At 42.6% G+C, this 24,846-nt stretch overlaps 1 protein-coding gene across 26 annotated transcripts in view; it reads left to right on the forward strand.

The window, feature by feature from the left end:
* ANK3 (ankyrin 3) overlaps window positions 1-24,846 on the forward strand; it is a 284,651-nt gene that overhangs the window by 156,176 nt on the left and 103,629 nt on the right. For all 26 annotated transcript variants that reach the window (XM_030950841.1, XM_030950832.1, XM_030950843.1 and 23 more), the window contains 5 exons: window positions 294-479; window positions 2,292-2,390; window positions 11,580-11,678; window positions 18,431-18,529; window positions 23,032-23,229. In XM_030950841.1, coding sequence (XP_030806701.1) covers window positions 294-479; window positions 2,292-2,390; window positions 11,580-11,678; window positions 18,431-18,529; window positions 23,032-23,229 — 681 coding nt within the window. The remainder of the gene's footprint in view (window positions 1-293; window positions 480-2,291; window positions 2,391-11,579; window positions 11,679-18,430; window positions 18,530-23,031; window positions 23,230-24,846) is intronic.

Genomic DNA, 24,846 nt, shown 5'->3' on the forward strand with positions numbered 1-24,846 from the left:
CTCTAAATTTGTGAGTAATTTCATGCTTTTTTTCCTTGAGTCTCAGTCATTTGTATCTTACAATTTTATGTTGTGTCTGGAGTGCTAGAAAGGTGTTTTGAGTATTTGGAACCTTGTTCACCAGCACTTTACTCCATTTTCGGGGTCATTGCAGGGTACTTTTGACTTGCACCGTGTTACTCTGGGCTGAATTTGGGCCAGCTCTGTTCGTAAGGCTGAGATCTCTTGGCTCCCCCTTCCCGCCCTGTGGAAGGTTTGGAGCACACCTTGACGGTGCCCGTTGTGTGTTGCAGGATGGTTTCACACCTCTGGCAGTAGCTCTGCAGCAAGGCCATGACCAGGTGGTTTCCCTGCTGCTGGAGAATGACACCAAGGGGAAGGTTCGCCTGCCCGCCCTGCACATCGCGGCGCGCAAGGACGACACCAAGGCGGCGGCTCTGCTCCTGCAGAACGACCACAACGCTGACGTGGAGTCAAAGGTCAGTTGGGAAAAGCAAGGAGCTTTGGTGCTCTCAGGTGCTGACCACAGCCAGGGGAGATCTCCCTCGGTGTGAACAGTTCTGCTGCAGTTACACAGAGCTTTCTCCTCCAACACCTGATAAAGAATAATGTTTGATTTGCCTCCTTTGCCTCTTTCTCCCCCCTTCCCCTTCTGCTTAAATCAGGGTTGATTTCTCTTGTAGAAACCTTGCAAATGGAAAATAATAAACAAAATATTATTTGAATTATTATCTCAGAAATGAAAGCCACTCCTGAAAGCAGTGGTGAGCCGTAGGTACTGCACAGTTGCCGTTTGATCAGCTGTCTGTGCAATCGCTACTTGGAGAACTTGGGTAAACATGTAACAATTAGCACTCAAAGTACAATTAGCACTCAAAGTACTCGCTGGTTCTGCTTCCACCCTGTGGAGCTTCCCGTGTGTGCCGGGCGTGCTGCCCCCCGAGCTGCCATGCCCCACAGCCATCACGAAGCTTTCTGCACCCATGTCACCAGTGGTGGACTAACCGTGCATTTTTTCCCCCTCTTTGCTTCCCAATGTGTTAACCTAGATGATGGTGAATAGAACAACAGAGGTATATATAAATATATCTATGCATCATCACTCCTCCATGACTTAGTGCTGCTGCATCATTTCTCCCTCCTGTCTGCATCGCATATTTTAGGATAGACACCTGCTTTAGATGAAATGAAGTAGCATGTGCTAGAGAAGACTGTAGTTTAGAGACCAGGGCTCTCTGCAGCTGGAACCAGAGTTTAAAAGTAAGAGTGAAGCATTCTTGGGAACTAACTGCCATCATAAAAAGCCTGTATTACGTGAGATGGAGTTTTCAGGGATTCTCATGGAGCATATGTTTATCGGATGTTCTAAGAGCTGCAGACAACCCTGTCATGTTGTGCATCCAGGTCTGATTCTAGGCTTCTGCATGACACTTACCTTGATGGTGTCAGCAAATAGAATGATCTGAGAGTGATTTTACAGCTGCAAAACTCCCAAAGCAAGGCAGTGGCAGCTAGCATGGCTTGCTAACAATTTAGAAATGCATCTAGTTCCCATAAGGTTTCATACTTTGCAGGACTGATGGAATTGCTGCATGTTTTAGCATTATTTTAAAAGGAAGTAAAACTACTTAAATATGAAAATCAGTTGCTGAAGTAATTTTATCAGTAAGACATCTTTTAATTAGGGTGGTAACTCGTGGTGTCTGAACATAACCCAGTGTGATTGCCCACAGTGGGAGACTGGTCCTTATGGTGCTAACCCTTGGAAAAAAAACCCCATATTAATAATTTAAAATAGTCTTTGATGTTATTTTGATTTGCATCTACTTTGAATTTACAAAAACCAGTTAGCAAATATCATTAAATGACTTGTATTTGAACTTCTGCAAAGAATCTTTAAGAGATTTAACTTGCAAGATTGACATAATACCAATAACTATATTTTTCTAGTTAGAAGCTAATTTCTTATAAAAGTCAGATCATTGCTTTAATACTCAAATGTTTTGCTGCTGTTTTCCTGGAATAACTGAAAGTTTTATTCAACTTCTTTTCTTCTAGAATAATTATGTTAATTTTTTTCCCTCCTGCATAGCAGTGTGATTTTATTTAGATTCTCTGAGATACTATAAATAAACATCAGTGAGTGAAAACTAGTACAGAATTGAAGTGATGACTTGCAGCAGGCTCCTGTTACTAGCTTTTGTCAGTGATGTGCCATGAATTGTGGAATGCCAGTGCGATATTTTTTTTAAAGTATCTATTGGTTGTGTTTTGTTTTGTTTATTTTGCAGAGTGGGTTCACTCCCCTGCACATAGCTGCTCACTATGGGAATATCAATGTAGCCACGTTGCTGTTAAATCGGGGTGCTGCCGTGGACTTCACTGCAAGGGTGAGTGTGGAGTCGGTTTTGCTCAGTTTGCTTTGTGGCCACAGCTTTTGCACAGGGGTGTGAGAGGCACCTCCACCTCACCAGCCAAGGGGCCGCACCTGGCTGAGCTGTTCTGTTACCACCTGGTGTAAAGGGGCTTTCCCTGGGCTGCTGAACCGAACCGGAGCTCGAGACCTCCCCTCCCAGAACTTCTGCTTTCGTCAAAAGGAGCTGCTGTTCTCGTGGCTCCAGCCTTGCAAAAGGTGGGCTGGGATCCAGTGGCACAAATGCTTCCACCTGTAGCTGTGACATACGGCAGGAGTGATGTGTCCCTGCTGAATTCTCCTCACCGTGCCGCTGCTTCCAGTGAACATCAGGTGTGGTGGTGAGGAAAGCATCTGTGCTTCCACTGCACGCACAAGAGCCAGGGGATTCATAAAGGAAGTCTGGAACCTGGATGAGTAGGAAATGAAGTGAGACCTAGGAGTGGAGTCCATAGTGTAAGCAGAAGGAAGTCAGGAAGCAATAGAGGGAGGTTAGAGTTGGGAGAGCAGGGGAAAAAGCCAAACAGATATGGATAGGGATACAGCACGAAGGATAGGGGTACAATATCAAGGGCAAGGAAAGATGGTGGTGCCAGGCACGAGACCAGATAAATTAATAAACCCCAAAACAAAATAAACTGAGGCTCTGCAAGGCTTTGGCTTACCAAACCTTACCCAGACAAAGCCAGGGAAGAGATGTGGTGGTGATCCAGGACAATAGGGAGATAAAATCAAGGCATTCAAAGTGAAGGCAAATGCTGATGTAAGAGTAAATAGGCATAAATTGGCCATGAATAAATGTTGTCTAGAAATTTAGGTATTTCGTATTACATCTTAGTAATTAATGTTATTTAATTAATAACTGCTTAATAGTGAATGAATGTTAAATATAACTAATGAGTTCCTGGAACAATCTTTCAATTAAATTAGGAAAAGTTTAAAAAAATCCAATGTAAATTCAAGATTATATTTATGGGGGGAATTATGTCACGTGGATAATCCAGCAGCTCCTCTTCTGAGATTTTGATCATGTGTTATGTTTATTGCTTTTGCAAGAGGAAAAGTACTCCAACACTGCTTAGAGCATTTGCACAAAGGGAAAAGTGAATTTGCAGTGTTCTACTTCATATAGTTTGTATGGCTAAAAACTTGAATGCTTCTGTAGTTAAGGCACATATTTACATGCAGCAAGGTTTTTCTGACCAGCATTGCAAACCCCTTGCTCTGCTTTCACTGATAGCATTGACCTCTGATTTCCAAGTCCTTTAGCTGACCCAAATAGAGCATTAAGGCATTTCATACCCCATCCCAAGCTTTGGCATTGTGGAGTTGATAAGCCCTAATCACAGAAGCAGGGAAGACAAATGGGGTCTTGGGTCAAGTCTTTCCCACTCAGAAACAAGATTAGGGATTAGCAATGCTACTACATTAGCAATTAGCAGCATTTAGTACCAGTGCTCTAAATACCATCTGCCTATGCTTGTTTTAATGGAATAATAAGTCTTAGGCTTCAGCAGCTCTGTTTTGGATTAAGGGCACTTGTGGAGAGCACATCCAGAGTGAAAAGGCCATTCTTGCCTTCCTCCTCAAGATCTGGACATTCTAAATTCTGCCTCCATTGGTTGTCATCATCAGACAGAGTTCTGGAATGGCTGGGGTGGTGGAGATGCAGTGACATCAGCCTGAAGGAGCTGAGGCTCAGCTGAGGCTGTGGCTCAGGCAGCACTGAGCTCTTGTTGGTGCTTGTGATACAGGGCAGGGGCATCCAGAGAGAGAGAGCTCATCTCCACTCTGTGGCAGTTGCAAATCTAGATAAAGTTGTTGTGACAGAAAGAATTGTAGCATAAATAACAGTAATATGGAGCTGAATTTTGTTCTTTAGTGCTTATCAGGCTGCAGGGGATGAAAGCACTGCACAGGAGGATGGGTTGGGTTCTGGCAGAGCAGTGGATTTGTAGGCTAACAGAGCCTTCCAATATCTTGATAACTTCCAATTATCAGCACCAAGTAGCAGAGCCCTTGCTTGATCCTTGATTACCCAAATTGCAAAACAGGTACTGAAAATGACCCACCTGCTCATTGCCACCTCGTGGCCTCTTGCTTTAATTTCTGTCAACACTATCCACAGTCTGCTGTCTTCCGTCTGCAGGAAAGGCCCTTATTTGAGTTGCTGACAATGTGAGATGAGCAACAGAGCAAAGATATGGAAGGGTTGTAACCCAAATAAAATATTACCATATGTACTGTAGCTTTCAGAAGTGTAAAAAGCAAACTTTTAAGATGGGGTGTCAAATGCACTTTGTGCATTTTTCCTTTATTCTTACTAAATAAATACAAGTTAGCACTACTAGTCTATCTCTCAGTTTATGTTCAGACTTTTCAGGAAAGCACGAATTCTAGGGAGGGATTTGAACAAGAGAAGAGGATTATGGTAACAAAAGAAGCTTGTGTGAGCAGGGTAATGTGAAGCCAAATGTGTGACAAATAGCTCTCTGCCATCTGCCACTGTCAGTGTAGTCAGGAAGGGAAAGGTGGAGGAATGTGAATGGATGTGTAGGATGAAGGCAGAGCTGCAAGGCCAAGGGCAAGTGTGGTGAAAGGATGTAAGGAAAAGGAGGGCAGGCCTGTGGCAAAGGAGATCTCCTCAGCTGCTGTTCCCAGCCAGTTTCCAAGAGCCCTGAGGGAAGGAGGAGGCTCCAGCAGGGAAGGCAAGGAAGGAGATGAGCTTGCTGCTGGCTCTCAGTGTGTGGGCAGGAGCAGCAGTGGTGCTGTGCTGTGAGTAAATGATGTCCCCAGTGATATTCAGGAGCAGCTGCTCCCTCAGCCCCGCTGGTACACACCTGCCTGCCTCTCAGCTGTCACATATTCCCTTGGTCCCTTCTTTCACTGCAGCCAGGGGACAGGCACAGCTCCAGCAGCTCTTACAGGTGTCACAGTGCCTGCCAGCCTGTGTACCTGCTGACTCTAGAGGCTGGGGCGTTGGAAATGTACCTGCTTTTACAGGTTTGCACTCCTGCAGTCCAGTGACTGATGCCCTGTCAGCTCTCCCTGTGAGCAGCATTAGCACTTCTGTGTCTGCTTTCTCCTCTTGCCTTGCTGCAAGTGCAGGGAAGGTGGCACAGCAAACTCCCCATTGGGATGGATGGAAATAATTTCAGTAAATCAGCTTTTGATGCCCTTTATTCCACCTATAAACAAGGAGGCAGCTCTGGGAGCCATCCTAACCTCATTCCAAATGAAACAAAATCTCCTTATTCAGCTGGATGATTGCCATTTGGTAACAAAGCAAAAACAATCATTCCAAATGGCTCAACTTCTTTGGCTCAAACTCAACAGAAAACCTGTCACAATTACTGGCAGGGTATGCATTGCAGGGTAACAGGCATTTTATGACTACTCATCATCCTTTTCCTGTAGTACATTATCGTGTGTCCAGCTTCTCCAAAATACTTCAAATACTTCATTGCATCACCATATTTCCCTCTTGCTTAAGTGGGAGACAATCACACAGAAACTGAAGAAGTGGAGGAGGAGAATAAAGGGTAACTGAGGGTGAAGTCTTCCTCCTTTCTTGGCCAGATGAACAGTTTAAAGCAGTCACTACTTGGGCTTTCAAGGATTACAACACCTCCAGGCACCCTTTTCTTAGCTGACAGTGTGATGACTCCTAGTTACGAGCTGAAAGGTAGCCAGATACATTTAAGTGAATCTATTTTATCAATTTTTTCAACAGGAAAAACGAATTCCTGTCATTTTAAAACTATTGTTTATCAGCCACTTGTGCCTTTAAATCAAATTGTATCAGATGTCTTACCTAGAGTTTTAATGATTTAATGGAGGTGTTACCTAGGGTTTTAATGATTTAATGGAGGTGTTTGGAATAAACTGGGAGTTATATTTAGGTAAAAGTTATCTTTTGAGGGTTCACACAGTCTTCAGATCGCCGCCTTCTATCTGAGATGATCTTCCAGTGGAAAGATCTGTTTAGCCCAGGTGAGTGAATGCCTTTGAAGCTCCACCTGTCTCTGAGGAAAACAATGCTTAGGAAGGAAGGAAGGATGAAATTCTCAGCAGCTTCCAGAGCAACAGCTGAAAGAAACCTCTGTGACCCCCACATCCACTCTGTGCTTGAGCAAGTCAGAAGGTGGAGGCAGCCAGGGAATCCTCTGTGTGCAGGTGACCTCTCCCTGTATCTTTCTTGCCAAAGCAAACAGGAGGAGCTCCTCACTGTGCCATAAAACTGCATCCAGCCCTGGGGAAGCCTTCCTGATCCACAGCACTCCTTATCCTAGAGTGGGCTTTGCCTGCAGGAAGTTTGCTTACTGGAAGGTTAGGAAAGGATTTGGTGATTTTGAGGGTGGTGTGAGGACAACATGCATTAATGATGACCCTGAGGCTGAGGAGCAGAACACCATTAGCCCATCAAAAAGAGAGGCAATATCTAAGTGACAGTGGCATAAGAGAAAAACATCTTTGTTTCCCCAGTGGTAGTTTGCCATAAGAGCCCCTTTCTATAGTCTTCTTTGTTTTCTTCTAGGATTCATTTTATACATCTCAACCCTGAAGAAAGTTAAGTGTATAAGCACACAAGAACTAAAATAGCACATTATAAGACTTACTGGCATTAAGAAGAGAAGGAAAAAAAGCTGGAAAATTGTGTACTGTTGAGGGTTTCCTGGAAAGCATCTGATTGTGCATTTTTATCTTTAATTTCTGAAACATCTATAGAAGTCTCAGTGATCCCAGTGACTGCTACTCTAAGACTTTTCTCTGCAGGAATTGTGCTGTGTTGTAGCTCCAGTTCTGAATTGCAGAAAAATACAGGGGAGGATATTGGGTGTTTTAACATACAAGGTGTTGGTGCATAATTGCATGTGAGAATCTTCAAAAGCACACCACAATCTTCCCATACCTCCAGGATCTGGTAATAGTGTTGATAACAATGCAGTGGTGCTGCTGACAATCCCAGTATGCAAAACCCACCATGATGCTCTTTTCTTAAAAACCTCTAATGCTGGAGGGACTGTATAAGAAATTTTTGTTGTAGCAGTTTGGCTGTTTTCAGCTTCTGTGAAAGCTGAAAACACATTCTGTGTCAATATTAAGCTCTTCCTAGAGGTTGCTCTTAGTTGAGGAGTGAGAAGAACTGAAAAGTTTTTGAGTTTTCTTGGGAAGCTGTAGATAGAGAGCTGCAGCTGGAAAGGCTTGGTGTTCCCTCTGATCAGGCACAAGCAAAGGCCCCTGATTGTAAAAGCAGGTCACTCCTCTCCCATTGGATTTGTGGATGTTGTGTGGCTCTGGAGGAGGGCACAGGCCCTGTGTTAGGGGGCTGCAGCAGGCAGTGGATGGGGACAAAGGGAAAACCACCATCCACAATCTGTGGAGTGTAGAAGAAGTTGCATGTACCTAATCCATGCCGTTTGAGCTATGGACAGCCTCAGAGGACTTCAGGTCATTTGTCCCAGGAAATCTGCCAAGGAGAGGAAAGGCTGTGTTCTAGTTTATAATCCTGTGACCATTTTCGCCATAGTTTTAGCTTGCTATTCTCACAATGATGTTTCCTATTCCCTGTAGAATTTATTAACTCACAAATTGGACCTCAGTGTGAAGGGATCTGCCTGAGACATTACCCAGCGCTGGATATTTCAGCAAGGGCAAGCAGCGCTCCAGCAGGAACTCTGGATCTGAACCACATAATTTAATGGCAACTTTTGAAAGGCATTTCAGCTTTATTACTGCAGGAAAACATCTTCAAAAATTTCCTGATTTACTATTCTATCTTAAGAACAAAGGGAGAAATTTATAGAAGATCAAACGGATAAAAATAGACTGAAAAGACAGCAGATGCTGTTGATACACTGAAGAATTCAGAACCTTACATTTGGTGGCTATTTTGTTTGCTGATACCACAGTTTTAGTGTTAATAAACAACACACAAGTTGCCCATATTATTAAGCTTTTTTAATCTCGTTTCTTGTGACAAGTACAAATAACTCCATTTTGAGTTCCTTGCTTTACATTTTGTCATCAGAAGAATTAATGATGGTGTTGTCTGAGGCTTTTTCACTTCTCAGTTCATGTTCTTAATTGTGAGATGAGAGATGGGGAAGGACCATACATATGAAACTTCTAGCTGTGATTCTTTAAGACTTGATACAACAGAGTGTTGACCAAAGCCAAGTTTCTTGGCCTGAACATCAGTGTGCAATTATTCAAACATTCAGATAATGCATCTCTTCCTTCATCTGTTTGGAGTCAGAACTCTCAGCCAGCTGAATTATTACTTAGCATTCTTTGCTACCAGTAAAAGCTTAAATAGCTAAACAGCAAAATTAAATTCTGAATAGAGACTTGCCCCCCCTTTTTTCCCCCTTCTTTTCCTCACAGTGTTTTCCTGAGATGTTAAGGGTGAAATAGGTTAAAAGTGTTTTTAATTCTTCATCTCTTAATTTTTTTATGAACTGTCTGATCAGGTTAGTAAAGTACAACAAAACCTGCAAACTCCTTCCAAGGGAATGAGTGCTCTTTCCTAGGAAAGAGAAGCTCTTTGGTCATCCATAAGGACAGATATTACACTGGACATATAGAAATTAATTTGCTTGATTCCTCCTGTTCCAGTAATTATTTCTGGGAAGCTGTGTGTAGTTGGTTTTCCTCACAAAATTTTTTTGGTGCAATCACATTCTTTCTCCATCCATCTCTTTGTAATGTGAACTTGCTGACTGTTTTCAACCAAAAGTAACTCCAGGTTTCAAGATGCTAAAGACAATAAATTTCTATGTTTTTTGTAAAGACAGGTGATCACATAGAGCAAAGATGTATTGCTGGCTCTCGAGCTCAGCCCTCATTCAGTGCTGGAGAATTTCCTCACATTTCCAGCCAGCATGATCGCCCCTGTCAGAAGCTGGGAGAGAAATATGCTGTCCTAATAGCTTTGGTAGCAATCCAGAAATCTGAATGCCATTTGAACAGGACTTGGTTTTGAATGTGAAAGTGGATATTTTTCATTTTTTCCCTGTTGCAAGCAAACAGTGTCACCTAACCCTTAATTGCTAAGGGGTCAACTTAATTGCTAAAGTCATCTTTTTTAGTTTTGAGCTGTGTATTTGCCAGCACTCATCCCTCTATTCCGGAATCAACTCTCCTTCATTCATGGCAGCAGGAGCATTGACTGGCAAATAATTGGATCCAGAGTGCACATTCTTGTGTGGTTATGCCCTCCCTTGTGCTGTACTAGATTCAGCTTAGTGTTGAGATGAATGAGTACCAGGCTTCTAACAGGTGTTTGTCTTGCCTTTTGCTGTCTCTTCTGCCTCCATTTCTTTCTTGATGCTTGGAAAACGCTTTTCTTCTTGTCTATGTATGAGGCAGTAAATTATTAGTACTAAATTATTTTGATGTATTAACAGGGCACTAGGCTCTGTTAGGCTGAGTTAACCTCTTTACCCCTTAACATCAGCAAGTAGAAAAAGATGTTTCTTTAATCTAAATTACCTGCAGTACTCTTTACTTGAAGACACAAAAGTTATTTCCTTTACCATTTTTTTCTTGGGAAAGTAGAATTCATCTGTCTCTCTCTCTGACCTCAGTAACATCTTTCCTCCTGAGAAGAGAAAAAAAGCAGAAAGTATCTCCACATAATTGTTTTTCTCCTTTATTTTCTGTCCTCTTTGTGACTGCTACAGTAATGTAGTGACCCCATATTATATCCAGTGTCAGCTCCCAGTCAAATAGAATTAACTCTTTTTTTGAAAACCATCTCACAGAAAATTTAAGTGATCACATAGTTTTACCTCCCTGAAATGACTAGACATGCTGCACTTTCTGTTTTACTTTGCTTTTTAAAGGAATGAGAAGCTACCCTAGCACAACCATCACTTTGATCCTCTAACGATCATGAATATTGTAGGAAGTATCTCTGTCATTTAACCTTGCTAACATGTATTTTACCTCTGAGATAACATTAATTAGTACTTTCTAGTAGCTGTGAGTTTGCTTCATAGTGAAATTTTGTGTAAATGAAAATGTAGCAGCTGCATGAGGTACTTGGTGTTACGATTAGGCTGTGAGTCAGCTCGTCACAGCTGAGAGGGGATCTTTTCTTGGTGCTGGCTCTCCATCACTGCACTCACCTGTGCTGCTGAAGGCTCTGTTAGCCAGGTCAGACAGCCATACCCTCCCTGCTGCTCAGGGTGCCTTTGATCCAGCCAGCCACAGGACACTGTGTGTGCTGCATTCTGCTGGGTGCCAGGGCTGCTGGCTTACACAGCCAGCTGTTTGTGCTGCCCCCAACACCCAGGAACACATCCTTTACAATTCTGTGTGTCTGCATACCCTGGCTGCATGCTCTGTTTAGATCCTTTTATTTTTCCTTGGCTCCATATGATCAGATGCACACAGGACGTGGCCTTCATAGGGCACGAGATAAAGGAGTCAGCAGAGCATGAAGAGACGGCCTGGCTGCATCTTGTTAGGAAGTGCTGCCTGTGTGTGCTCAGAGTGGGTTATGTAACTGTCCTGGATGTGCAGCATCCCTGCCTGTGCCAGCCTGCCAGGCACACTCAGGGCAGCACACACATTTCTCTGCAGCCCCACTTCCAGCACGGTGTTACGCCCATTAGAGGAGCAAATTGAGTAGGCAGAATTAATGGTGGAACTGAAATGAAGGTGCTTGCCAGGCTTTCAGGGCTTGCTGGTAATGTTCAGAAATAAGTAATGCTGGCCTCTCATAATTGTTGTATGAGATCTGCAGATATAGTGGTTTTGCTTATTTTTCTATGGCTCCTACAAGGCCAGTGAAGTTGAGGTATGAATCCTTATCACTACAGGCTCCTAAACATCCACATCTGGATTAAATTGCTAAGATTCAGTAAAATTGCATAAGTTCAACCCTTAAGCAAAAGTTGTGAACTGAGGCATAATCGTGTCATCTTACAACTCTAACAACAATTTGACTTTTGTCTTCACTGTGTGTATGTTGAGATATCAGGCCAGTAATTCACATGTGAGGTTGAGCACAGCTTCCCTTTGCTTTCATGCTCCCAGGGAAACAAACTGTGTCATGATTTAGCAAATTTGGCATAATCCACTCTGTGAGCAAAACAAAAATGGAATTCATGAAAGACAGACATATGCATATTTATTTTCATGTTGTTTTCTTCCACAGAATGATATCACACCGTTGCACGTTGCATCAAAAAGGGGAAATGCAAATATGGTCAAACTCCTACTTGATCGAGGAGCTAAAATTGATGCCAAAACAAGGGTAAGCTCAAGTGTGAGTGCTGTGAGTGGCTGTGTGGAATGACTGCCTCTGACCTGTGTGTTGCTGTAGAGCTTAAATCATTCATCTTCCCAGGAGGCTGCTACAGCTGCACTGCATTTATTTTTAATGAAATTATTGCAGTAGGATACTAACATTTTACATCTCTTACAGCAGTGTGTGAAACACCAAGGATGACAAAGCCCAGAGCCTACCATTTTCCATGTTTCCTTTCCAGTGTTTAATTAGGAGCTGCTTTTATCTACTTGGGAGTAGAGGTGAAAGTACAGGAACATGCTAAAAGACAAGAATTCAAGTCAGATATTTCAGAATTTGAATGCCAGCAGGGTAACTTTGAGCTGCAGTGTGTGTTTGCCTGTCACTATCCACAGGCAGTGTCACAGGGTGTGCTGTGGCTGATGATTGTGCTGCAGCTCAGGCTCTGTGTGGGATTTGTCAGCACATGGGTGGGGCACAGGGATGGTTTCCATGAGGCTGACACCTAACTCAGTGCCCTCAATGACTTAGAAACTCAATGCATGTAGTTATGTCTAACTGCTGAAGTTAAAACCCAACTAAACCAGGGATATTTTATTTACTTACACAGCAGAAAAAAAAAAAAAAGGAAAAAGTTCAAATGTTTGGAAGTAAATTGTAAATCTGGAACTAGTGGTGCTGTGGGCTGTCAGGGCAGTCTTTGCAACGCACTCCTGTGTGTGCAAGGCAGCTCTAAAGAGCTGTCCCAGTAACTTTCTGTCTGACAATTATAATTTTCTTGACATATTAATTTATCACGTCTACCTTTTCCATTTTGAATTCGTCTGTATACATTCTACCATTCAGAATCATTCTAAGCAAAAGAAATGAATAGCCTAAGAATAGTTTTTCTACAGTTGTGCCTGTATTCACAGGTTTTTGTTTGGTTACTGTAGTGCCTGAGATTTCCTGCAGTGCTTGTTAGGCACATTTGTGTTTTTGTTCTCTGTTGAATTCAGAAACTGGGTCAATTTATTTTGTCATCTCTTCGTTCTCTCCACATGTTCTTCCTTATTGCTTCTATTTTACCTTTAGCAGCTGATGGTTTATTTCTAAAATGTTTAAGTTCTTTTCTAGTTGGGCAACAACATGGAAGAGATGACTCCTCATGGTTAATGTGGACAGTGGGTATAGTTCCTGGACTGAAATTCCAGCCTCCTCTGTGCCACATAGGGGTACCAGGATTAGGGGAGTGCTTCTGCCTTGTGGTGGGGAGGGACACTGTTTGGTGGTGTGTGACAGATGTGCATTTGGTCAGAGCAGGGAGGAGGGGACTTGGTGGGGGATTAGTTGCTTCCCTCTGCAAGTATTTGTACGGCCCACTGCAGTCCAAACCATTAGGGACCAGTACTTTAAATAGTTGGAGTCAAGTTAGTTCTTTCAGTTAGGAAAATTCGTGCTCTGCTTCATTTCCTCTGTCACAAGCTCGGGGTCAGACACTGGGATAATTTATGTAACTAAAAATACAGGCTGGGACGGAAACAGGATCTAGGAAGAGGGCAGAAGCATTAACAGCTCCTGAGGCTGGCACAGCTTCCCACTGAGGCAAAGGCAGCGATGAGGGTGGCTCACGAAGCGCTGGCTTGTTTTTCCTGGCTCCCCCAGAGACTGCTTGCTTCCCCAGCCACCCATGCTGTGCAGAGGCCAGGAGGGATGTGCACAGCTCCTGCTGGACGTGTGTCACTCACGGCTGTGCTGGCTGGCGCTGGCAGGGGCAGCTGTCCTGCAGTCAGGGCTGGGTGAGGCTGCGCTCCCGGCGCCTCGCACCCTGCAGGAGCCCCAAAGGGAGCAGCACCAGCAGGGCTCAGACATCGGTACCAAAAGCCAGAGAAGGCTGAGAGGTGCAGGGTGGAAAAAGGGCATTGTTTCAGGAGAGCCTGCCTGGTTCTCATATTCAATAGCAAAGATGAATTGCTCTGAGCTGGCACAACACATGTTCCTGCTAATTCTCTCCTGTTGTTCCAACCTGACCCAATGTTGTTTTCCAAGGCTGAGCAATTAAGATATGTCAACTTTACAGATATTCTTTTTTTTTTTTAATCACTATTTTTCTTTTCAATGTCCCAGATGTAGAATGGCCCTACAAAAATACAGGCTCTGGTCATATCCTTTACAACAGCATCACCACTGCTGAATGCATTGAAAGGCAAAGAGCAGCTGAGGCTGTCTTTTCTGATACATGTGTCAAGCCCTGCTTATCAGCTGGATGCCCAGGCACAGCCCAGCCTTGTGTGTTCTGTGAGGGCAGGTGCTGAATGCACACACAGCTTGATAACAGGTGGGATTTGCATGTGAAAATAAGTGAGTCTCCCAGTGCCATATTTATAAATGTGAGACCTCTCTCTTTTTTTCTATTTCTTTCTAAGACATTAACAGAATTTTCGTATGTAAGAGATAAGCGGATTTTTTTTTTCTATTAGGATAGTTTTTTTTATCTTGGGCATTATGATATATTTTAATTCAAAGATTGATTATTGAAGACAAAATGCCTCCTTAAAGGTAAATGGCAAAGGTTCTCTACCCTTATGAAAGGATTAAAAAAAAAAATCTTGAAATTTCTGGTGTCTACTGCACAGGAAGAGAAACTCTTAGACCTTTTTTTCTCCTGTTTCGTGTCTGTATCTCACCTTTAAATGAGAATGCAGAACATACTGTTTTGTGTTGTTGACCAAACAGTAACAGAGCCAGGATTTGCTAGTCTGACTCTTAGATGGGACAGATTTATCTATTCAGCTGGCATTTTGTTCCTGCAATCCATCCTCTGTATGGGATACTGGAATACTCTCCACATAATGCTTTTTTTTATTGTTCACAAAACAAGTAATTTTATAGATAAAATTATGAAAAGCCTTTCCTGAGCAATAAGTAAGTTGAGGTAATGATTTCTTTTCCTTAGTCATTAACATGAGCATTTGCATTTGCTGCTGACAGATGGTCCAGGAAACTGCAGTGCTGAAGTACTGCACAAAAGGTTAACACGAAGGGCTAAATCCTTATCCTGTTTAAATTACTCTAAAAGTAATCCAGGAGCTCCCACTTTCTCTGGATTCATTAGGACTGGGATTTGATGAGCACCATTATACTCTTACACACCTGCACACTGTAGCTGGGACTTGAGAGAACATGTGAGACACATCCCAAAAAAATGTTAAAACTATTTTGAGACTCAGACAAGCTTTTTTTTTTTTCCATTTTAGTTCATGCTATGTTGCATTGTTTATTTTAACCAGCTGTTCATCTTCCCTCTGTTTTCTTTTTGTGTGAGATGTCTAGCAACTGGTATTTAGGGCTGGGTACTGACTTCCTAAGGGTACCCCTCAAGAACTATGTGCTGCCAGGGCAGCTTTAATCATTCTGGTTTTTAGCCAAGATTCTGGGCAAAGGCCTGTTAATGCCTCATGTAACATGTTTACTGAATGTTGCCCTAATTATGTTTTTTCTGTCTTCCAGAAGAGACTTTAAAAAGTAAAATTTAATTAGAGAGGTTGATTAAATTAGCTTGATTTGCTTTGGCTGTCTAATACTGTATATGCCAAAGTGAATTTGTGTCTGAAGCAGGCAGCAAGCAAGTTTTAGCCTGGATTAACAGTAAGTGTTTTTAACCTTCATTCTACTGATTTTGCAGCTAAACAACAGGCCCAGCACTCATATCTGCATGAAAACATGCGGGATATGCTCTTGGAAGATGCATCAGATCATGCATAAGCTGCTCCAGAAAACCCACATGTATTAAGATATGATACAACTGCAGTAGCCCTGCCTTGGCATTCTGAGTGTGCTTTGCATGAGCAGGGAGGGCAAACCTTGTTTGTTGCCCTCTTGCCCAGAAGGGGCAGTTTGCCATGGAGTGAAGAATTCAGGAGAGCTGGAGCGTGGAGTGGGACAGAGCCCTGCTGGGCTGAGGAGTGCATGGAGATAAACCCTGGAGGCAGCAGGAATGGCCCCCCTGGGAATGTGTGCTGTTCCCTCTGGCCCAGGGGACAGGAGGGCCTGCTGCTCCTGCCAAGGCTGGGGACAGGCTCTGGGGGTTGGCTCAAACTCTGACAAGCTCTGCTGAATATTTACATCACATTTCAGTTTTATTGTGCTTGGTTTCATCGCTCTTAGACCGGGTTAGAAGCTGATGCTCACTGGTGTGAGAGCTGTGTCACTGAGGCTGCTGTGGCTTTGGGAGACAGCCCAGGGGATGCCAGGATGCAGGGGGAATCCTGGGTGGGCATTGACAGGGAAGAGGTAGCAGGGGAGCACGAGGAGGCTGCTCTGTGCTGACCCCACGCTGCCCAGGGTCCCTTAAAGCCCTGCTGGTGGTGAGGAAACACACAGCAGCAGGAAGGCTCAGTCTCAGGGCAGTTTAGAGTCCAGTGTAACAAGATCAGAGAGCTACACAGGTACCTGAGTGTCAGCAGGGACAAGAAACAATGCTTAGGTCTCATATTTGTGTGTGTGTGTGTTTAAAAGAAAAGCTAAAGTAGGCAGCAGCCCCAGAGATGGGTGTGCAATGCTAATGGGAAGCTTGTACCTAATCATAGCTCCTCCTATTGTCCTCCTGGCTTTGCTGAAGCTGCTCTCAGGCTCTCTGGAGGGATAGATAATACAGATGATATGATTTATCATGTCAGTGCATACTTACGGAGTCCTTAATCTGCAGATTATTGTCATAATCGTTTGTAATGGTTTTTCTGAGCCATTGCAGGCTCATATTAAGGCAAGTTTGCTTCCTAATACATGTAGTAATTTTTATGCTTCACATGGTATAGTTTATGTGAACAGTAAATAAGCAACTAGAAAATCTCCTGACAAAGTCAGTGGAGTCTTGCTGAGCTCATAGCAATCTGTTTTAATCTTAGAATCTCTTTTTAAAAAAGAAGTCTTTCTCATCTGCATTTTAGATTACCCCTGCACATTTCTTTACCTGCTCTGTGTCAGGTGCCAATTAACTAAACCAGTGAATAGTGTAAAATCTGTGCAGCTAAATTATGTGTCTTGGAGTGTATTTGCTCTTTGCAGAGGGAGTCCTGACATCATGGGAACAATATCTGTAGAATGTGATAATTATAGGAAGCAAAAAGAGTGAACCATCTAATGTACATGGTGATCTCCAGCTCTTGCCTACAGGTCTGTAGTTGCCTGGCCTTGCTGGGTTTGGTTTTCCTTCCCATACAAGCTTTCCTTTTTTTTGTAGGTGATACTTTCATATCAAATGTTTGTGTCTGCTCAGTACATTAAATGCCCTCACCTGTGGTACAAGAAATATGCATTACCCATTTTAAACACTTCTGAAGCTATGGCAGAACATTTGCAACTCAGCTGAAAAATGCATCATTTGGGGGTTTTGGTATCTCTTCTCTTTGTCTTTACTTCAGTGTTTTGAGCAATTCATCTTGAATTTGTGTAGTATCATTTTAACAAGATGCACTTCCCAGTACTTTATGGGCTGAAATAGCAGGAAGAAGCAGAAATTACAATAGAATTGACTTGAGAGGTGTCAATAAGAACATTGTGGGCCAAGCTTCATTCATCTTGTGGGAACAAATGACTCCCTCAGTTAAGGGAGTTAAGTCTGAACCAAAAGATTTTTTTGTCTATGTCAAAAATATATGCCTTACTTTAAGTTAAAGAACAGGCACAATGAGAACCATGCAAGTTGTAAATGGAAGAAGCAGGAAAAGTTTATAATGAAAATTCCTACCTGTTATCTTCCATAGGTTTATCAGGAGCAGGCAAAAATGTAGAAGCAGGAGAATGTAAGGCTCTCTGAACCACGTCCTCCCTCTCCCTGGCTGCCCTCCACACTTTGCAGGGCTTAAGCTGATATTCCAGTAGAGTTTGGTTTAGGAATTACCAAAGAAGAATAATATAATTCCATGAGAAGTATTATTAAAGAGGTGCCTTAATAATACTTGCTATCATACAGAAATGGAGGAGGAGTGCATGTGTGTGAAGAGAGTATGTGAGAAGGAATTTTAGATAATCCCTTGTATAAAAATGATGTGACACACATATCTAGACAATACAACATATGTGTTTTAAGAGCAGTGGAAGACACCAGAGAGAAGCTCCTTCCTTTGTGATTTGTATATGGAAAAACCAAAGTTTCTGAAAACTTTGACATCATTATTTGCAACAGGCAATAGGATGTTGACTATTACTAAGCAAACTATTCCAAAAGGGCTATGGGCAGTTTGCCTTGACTCTAGGCCAGTCGTTCAGCTGGAGCTCACATAAGAACAGTCTGCACAGAGAGACAGAAGTGAATCCAACATACTTCCATCACCTGGGATTAAGATGCTTTTCTCATCTGCTGCGCACTTGTCAAAATCAGTGTAATAAAAAAGTCTGAGGAGGATTTTTTTCCCTCTCAGACTGACTGACTATCCACATACTCCAATGCATACTGACAAATGAGAGACCCACTTTTCTCCAAGCCATGCAGGCAAAAAGCACCTGAAGTGCAATCTCATCTTTTTCTTGCATGTGCAGTGAGGGCCTGGAAGGAGCCCATTGCACGAACACCAATGTGATATGGCTATTTACATGTTCAGAAAATCAGAGCCAGGGTGTGCTCTGTTGGTTTGAACAAACAGGTTCAAGTGTTCATCTGCAGAAGAGCAGCGCCTTGCAGGAATTAATGAGCCTCCTGGGACATCACAGGCCTCTACAAAAGTGTGCAGGACTTCAGCATGTCTGACACTAATGAGTTACAACTCTGTATCCCACAGGATGGGCTGACCCCCCTCCACTGTGGAGCAAGAAGTGGCCATGAGCAGGTTGTAGAAATGCTGCTGGATCGTGGTGCCCCTATTCTTTCCAAAACCAAGGTAACTGATCCTCTTTCCTGGTGGGATAATCCTTGCACCTTTTTTTTTCTTTTTCCTGATGTAATTCTGTATGTCTCATATATTTAAGGGTTTGGCACTAACTTTCCTATTTCTTAGTTATTTAAAGTAACTGTGTGGGAGCTCTCCAAAGTGAATGCCGTATGTAGAGCACGTCTGCATATGTAAAATGTGTTAAATCCAGATATACAAGAAAAGATTTCTGTGCCAACCAAACAGGCTTGTGTGGCAACCCTATCCCTCAGAATTTCAGTAGCTGAAGAACTCTGTGTCTATCCTGGAATAAATACACGGTGATTACAATAAATCTTCAGCTTGTACCAATTTACCCTAAGGCTAGAGAAGAGACAAGAGATAAAAATAGAGCAATGTCCCTTTGCAGAGACAGCTCATATTTCCTAAGGACTTAGCCTGATTATCAGATTATCTCCTTTCTGTCTCTCTACAGTTTACCATGCAAAATTCTTCCTGGTAATTTCAAATCACCTGTGCCAGGGTGCGCAGATTGCTGTAGACCCAAGGGCTGGCATTAAAGGAGGCACTTGCCAGAACTCTGCAGGCAGTGGTCTCTGCTGTGCTGTTACTGCTGATTTCCAATCTCAGAGCAGCAGCCTGCTTTGCACCACTGCAATCCATGGCTTCCCCATTCAGGGATGACATTTGGGCTGTGCAGTTTGTTGAGGTTCTTTCCAAAGATAACCTTCCACTACATTTTTTTTTTTTCCTTAGTCTGTAACCAATGTGTTTCAACAACATTTCTTTTCTGTTGTTATTTCTTTTCTCTCTCTGTCATCCTGTCCTATCCTGTCTCAGCACCCTTCTATATTCTGCTTTTCTCCTCCTTCCTTTTTTTTGCCCCTTTACTGGATTATATTTAGCATTTGTTTGGGGAGGTTGGCACCAGCTTTCCTCTGCTCAGTGAGTCACTGGCAAGGGCTGTCATGGGTAATCTGACAGACAGTTTTCACCCATCCTCTGCATGTGGAATTTCCATGGGCTCCCACAGCCCTGGCTTGCAAGCTCCATGGGCAGGGGAGAACCACAAGGGGCTGTCTAGGACCCCCTTGGGCCACATCTGCCACTCTTGGAGCCTAGAGCTCATACTCCAGGGAGAAAGGCTCTTCCACCCTCTTGGAAAGCTCTTTTTATCACTTAGAGGAAAAAAACCAAACCCAAACCACCACCAAAACAAAACTGCAAAACCCCCAACCAAACAAAAAATCCCACAACAACAAACCAAAGGACACCCACATAAACATACACCCTATTTCTTCCATTTCCACCATTGTAAATGAAAACCTCTCCTAGGGAATTACACTTCTTTGTTGAGTGGATGTTGTATTTTCAGGTGTTACCCCTAAACTTAAGCTGCTGTTCAAGGACTGTAGGTTTTGAATTTGTTGCTCTTCCTGAGCAGACTCACAGAGCCTAGCCCAGAGTTCACTAGACAAAATCAGGCAGATTACAAGGGATAGTGGGTTAGAAATTGCCTAAGGCTGAGAGACAGACTGGATGTTGATCTGCAGAGGCTTATATAAACAACTTCTGCAAAATAAGAGCCTCCTCTGGAAGAGGGAAAGCTGTTACATGTTAAAAAGTGAACAGAAGAAAGTGCAGAGCTTCCTGCATTTCCTTCTGGCGTGTTAATTTTACCACTTTCAGAAGGTGAGCTAGGAAGTAGCTGTACCTCTGAATGGCACAAATGAATTCATTCATTTGGCACTAAACTGCAGTACTGTCCTCTGCAAAAATAAGTGGCTCCGTTCTCTTTAAATTAAGTCATATATTATTGGAAATAGGACACATCTTTGAAAGAATTTGAACTTCACAAAGTTTTCTCATGTTATATAAAACTCTTTCAGAATAATAACCAGGCTGCAGTTTGATAGCTATTTCCTGCTAGAGATGGTTTAGTGTAGTGCTGACCCTTTTTTGCACTGGGAGAACCTTAGATTTATTTTCAGGGAAGGTGGAGACCTAATGGATTATATGGGGGTTTCTACAGGCAAAATTGAAAGAGAATTCTAGTCCTGAACATGCCAATGATTTTGAGTGTAAGAAATGATATCCCTGTCAGTAACCGTCCATCTTTTTTTAATTACTGGTTTTCCAGACTTTGGCTCTTTGTCTTTTTCTTTTCTCTCACCCTAGAGTTAATGGCACTTTCCCAGATTAAAGCTCTTTGACACAGCTGCAAAATAAGCTCAGAAATTTTATGTTTATCTAGTCAGACAGCTGATACTTTGTTTCATCTCTATGGTTCTGTTTTGTTCTGGGGCTTTATTTGGTTGTTTTAAGGTACGGTGTGACCTTATGGTCCTTAATGGGCAATATCTTTGATTAATCTTGAACTTTTTCTTTCCCTTTTAATATTTTCTTGGCAATCTTTAAAAAAACAGTAATGTAAGAGTATTTATAAAGTGGTTCCATCCTAAAGTACCAGATCATTTCTTAGGGTCATTGTTGGGCTGTCTCTCACAAGAAGGATGTGGGCCTGGAAAACACCTTTACATGTAATATTTTTATTTTGAATGTGGCATTGAAATATTGACTTGTGTAAGATTATACAGTATCATCAACTGCAACAGAACTAAGCCTGGTTTAGGGTAAAACAAAAGACAATTTTCCAATTTTATTTTTGTCTTTTTTATCTTCTTTAGCATCCAGTCTTGTCTCTTAATTTTCTGTGTGAGGTCTGGCTAGCTGCTGCACTTCTGACATCCATGACAGATTTTTATCAAGTATTTTGCTGATTTTTCAAATTGGCTCTGTTTCTTCCTTTCTTTTCCATCCATGTCAGTCTTTTTGGTACAAATCTCTCCTATGAGGGAGTCTCATATCAACTTCTCAATCTCTGACTCCATTAGTAAGCAATGGTTTATTGGCTGTTACTGTGAAGAATGACACTTTTCACCCAAAGGATCTTTCTTATAAAAATGGAGCAGGAGGGTGTTTAAAGTTTCGTGATTTTTTTACTCTCACCTCTAAAGCATCATCAGTTATAAACTGTTACCAGGAGGACTTGGAGACCAAGGGAAATTAATCTTTTTTGTTCTGCTGTTAACTACACTAGAAGACAGTGAAAACATTTAAAATGCCTTGCTGGTATGAAGCTTCCATGCAGATAATTGCTGTAGTAGCCTTTGGGAATGGGAGAGAGGCTTATCCAAGCCAACATAAATCACAAGTGAGATGCCCATGAGATAATCTTACTTGAAAGATGTTACTGTGTCCGAGAGTGTCTGTGTCTCAGCCCTGCCAGTAAACTGCTCCCCAGCTCTGACAGGATTCACCTGTTTGCTTTCACCATCCTGCTTCCGTCTCGATTTAAAGCATTGCTCCACGGCCTATTTCCACCTTTCTTTGGAGTTCTGGCTGTTACCACATGGCTGAGGGAAGGGTCTGTGTCGGAGCCCGAGGTCCCGGCTGGTTTTGCCTTTGCTGGCTGCGGTCACATGAGGGCACTGCGCCTGTGAGCAAAGGTTTGTGTTTCCCGATGCAGACACAGTGTGCTGGCAGTCACTTGCAGCTTATAAACCATTGTGTGCTGCTACAAGAATAGATTCTGCACTCAAAACTAATTTTGACATCAGAAGAATCGAGTAAAAAAAGCCCCTACAGCTGGAAGGAGGAGCTATGTACTGCTGCTAACAAAGGCTCTTTCCTTCTGGTGTGTATTTTTAATCTTTCATCATGAAATAGTGTCAGTCCTTTCAATTTTTGAGAATTTTCTCTCATGGTTTTATTCTGGAAATATAATATGTTTTGGCAGCTTGTTCACTATTTTAAACATGGCAAGACACAATTCACTGGCACATGAGTCTCCCTCAGGTGTTTCCCTGGTGGAACAGCTTTACCACTGCTGCTGGTAGGTCACAGCATGGAGGTTTTATTCAGAGATTTTTAGCCCAGTTGAAACTTCTGGTGTTTTACCAATGTGGACTGGGAAAAGTGGTCTCCAGAGCTGGATGATGTGGTGTTAAGCATGTGTACAACCCAAATTCAGGAAAACATGAGTGGAGGGATGAAGGAAGGCTGTAGTGTTCGCTGAGGGATGCTCTGACCTGTGCTGTCATGCCTGGTTTATACAGGTCACATTTAGAGTGGTGAGTTTAACTCAGCTTTAAAAACCAGCAAATTTCCTGGCTGGGATGTTAAGAGTCTCAAAGTGCTGTTCCTCATGTACCTCAAGTAAATTGAGCAGCTTGTCTGAGACATGCTGGTGGAAGGAAGCTGCATTTAGAGCATGGCTGGTATGTTATGACAGTTTTTCAGTGTGGGGCTGCTTACAAACTCTAACCAAACAAGCTCCAAATTCTGGAGTAAGAACCCCCATCCTTACACTGAACATGTTAAGTTTATTTTGGGTTCTCTCTGAGCTTGTAAAATTCTTCATACAACAAACACTCCCAAGAACGACGTGGAGGAGTTTCCCTTCTCTGAGCATCCTCTAACCCATCCGTGCTGGGTTTGTCTGTTGGCAGAATGGTTTGTCTCCGTTGCACATGGCAACACAAGGGGATCATCTAAACTGTGTTCAGCTCCTGATCCAGCACAACGTGCCTGTGGATGATGTCACCAATGACTACCTGACTGCGCTGCATGTTGCTGCCCACTGCGGCCACTACAAAGTCGCCAAGGTTCTCTTGGACAAGAAAGCTAATCCTAATGCCAAAGCACTGGTGAGTACACAGCAGGGTGCTGTTCACAGCCAAACATTCCTGCAAAGTTGTGCTGGGACTTCCTGGGAGTTGTTTTCTGCCTGCTGATGGCTGACAGAGAGGATGGGCTGTTATTGCCGTAGCCCAAGAACAAATGCTCGAAGTTCAAAGTGTTGATAATGTACCCTGCAATCAGAGAAGACCTTTGCTTGCAGACAGCCAGCAGTGATTTATGAATTTCTGGTGTAACTAGAGCACTTTTGCCTCCTGGTAGGTTTTTATGATTATCAGTAGATGGAACAGCTGCAGATGTAACTGCTGTAGTTTTTGGTATGGAGAGAATCCTTATTTTCCAAGTGTTTGGACACAGAAAATAATCAGTGATGTTTGAAACATCACTAAGTTCTCAGTGATGTGAAACAGTAAAAGGTAGGAATGAGTTACATAATGAGTATTTGTGGTATTCTATGTCAATGGAGTCATGTGCCTTTCTACTTTAGAAACAACTTCAGCAGCAAAATACATTAGTGCAGTTAAACTGCACACAAACAGAATACATTAATGCCTTTTGTTCAAATTGCAATCTCAGTCCATTCTATTTAAAATGTCTCTTTGATTTGTTCTTCAAGAACAGTTCCAAACAAATTTACATTCTGACATGAACTGGGTTGATTGGTCTCACAGCCTGGTGCTAGCTCACTCAGCTCCTGAAATGTTGTGTGAGCTCCTGAAACCCTCTCGAGCCAGGTGGGATTGACTCTCTTGGAGGCAGCACAGGCTCCATGGATTTCCTTCTCTCAGCCCCTGAGCTTTTTGTGGCAGATCAGCTTGTATTCAGGTGTCTGTGGTCAGCTATTAGGATATATGGAATACAGCTGAGCTCACCCTGGGCATTGTGCACTGCCAAGGAGAGGGGTGGGAGCTGCTGCGCTGGAACAGACAATGACATAGACCTCACATCATGAAAACAATATTCTTTACTATATGGCAGGTAAAAAAGGATAATTCTGATCAGATCTGAGGGACCAGCTCTGCCAGTTGTTTTCAGAATGTTCTGCAAAGGCTCTTTTGTACCGAGCAGCATCAGCATTCAGTGCTCTGATGTTGCTGTACCAATCGTGGGTGCTCTGGACAGCCTATTTCATTTCCTGATTTACTTTTGTTCTGTGGTATCATCTCACACTAAATAAAATGATAGTTCTAATGTTCATCCCACTGCACACATCTTTTTTAAAGGAAGGGGTGAAATACTTCTAGTTGCAGTAAGCTGACAGGGAATGAATGGGGAAAAAAACCCAAACAAACAAAGCAAGTAGTAAAAGTAGTTTAGAAGATGTAAATTCCAGAGCCTGTAAAAGGCAAGTGCTTTTTTTACCAGCATTTCTAAAAGGTCAAAAGAAAAACAACCAAAAAACCCACCCCAAATTCCCCAAAGACTCCAGCAGAAAACCCTAGCCCAGTAAAAGTGAATATGGTAAGCAAAAAAGAAGGGTTTGACAGTTTTGCGCGAATTGAGATTTTTTAAGATAAATTAATTGTTGGAGTGGGCAATATATTTCATAATTAAAACTGGATATATGAAATAGATCTTTATCATCTTATAAATGTTTACTTTCTATTACATGAAAAATGTAGTAT

The sequence above is a fragment of the Camarhynchus parvulus genome, chromosome 6, assembly GCF_901933205.1.
Source record: "Camarhynchus parvulus chromosome 6, STF_HiC, whole genome shotgun sequence".
Taxonomy (NCBI): domain Eukaryota; kingdom Metazoa; phylum Chordata; class Aves; order Passeriformes; family Thraupidae; genus Camarhynchus; species Camarhynchus parvulus.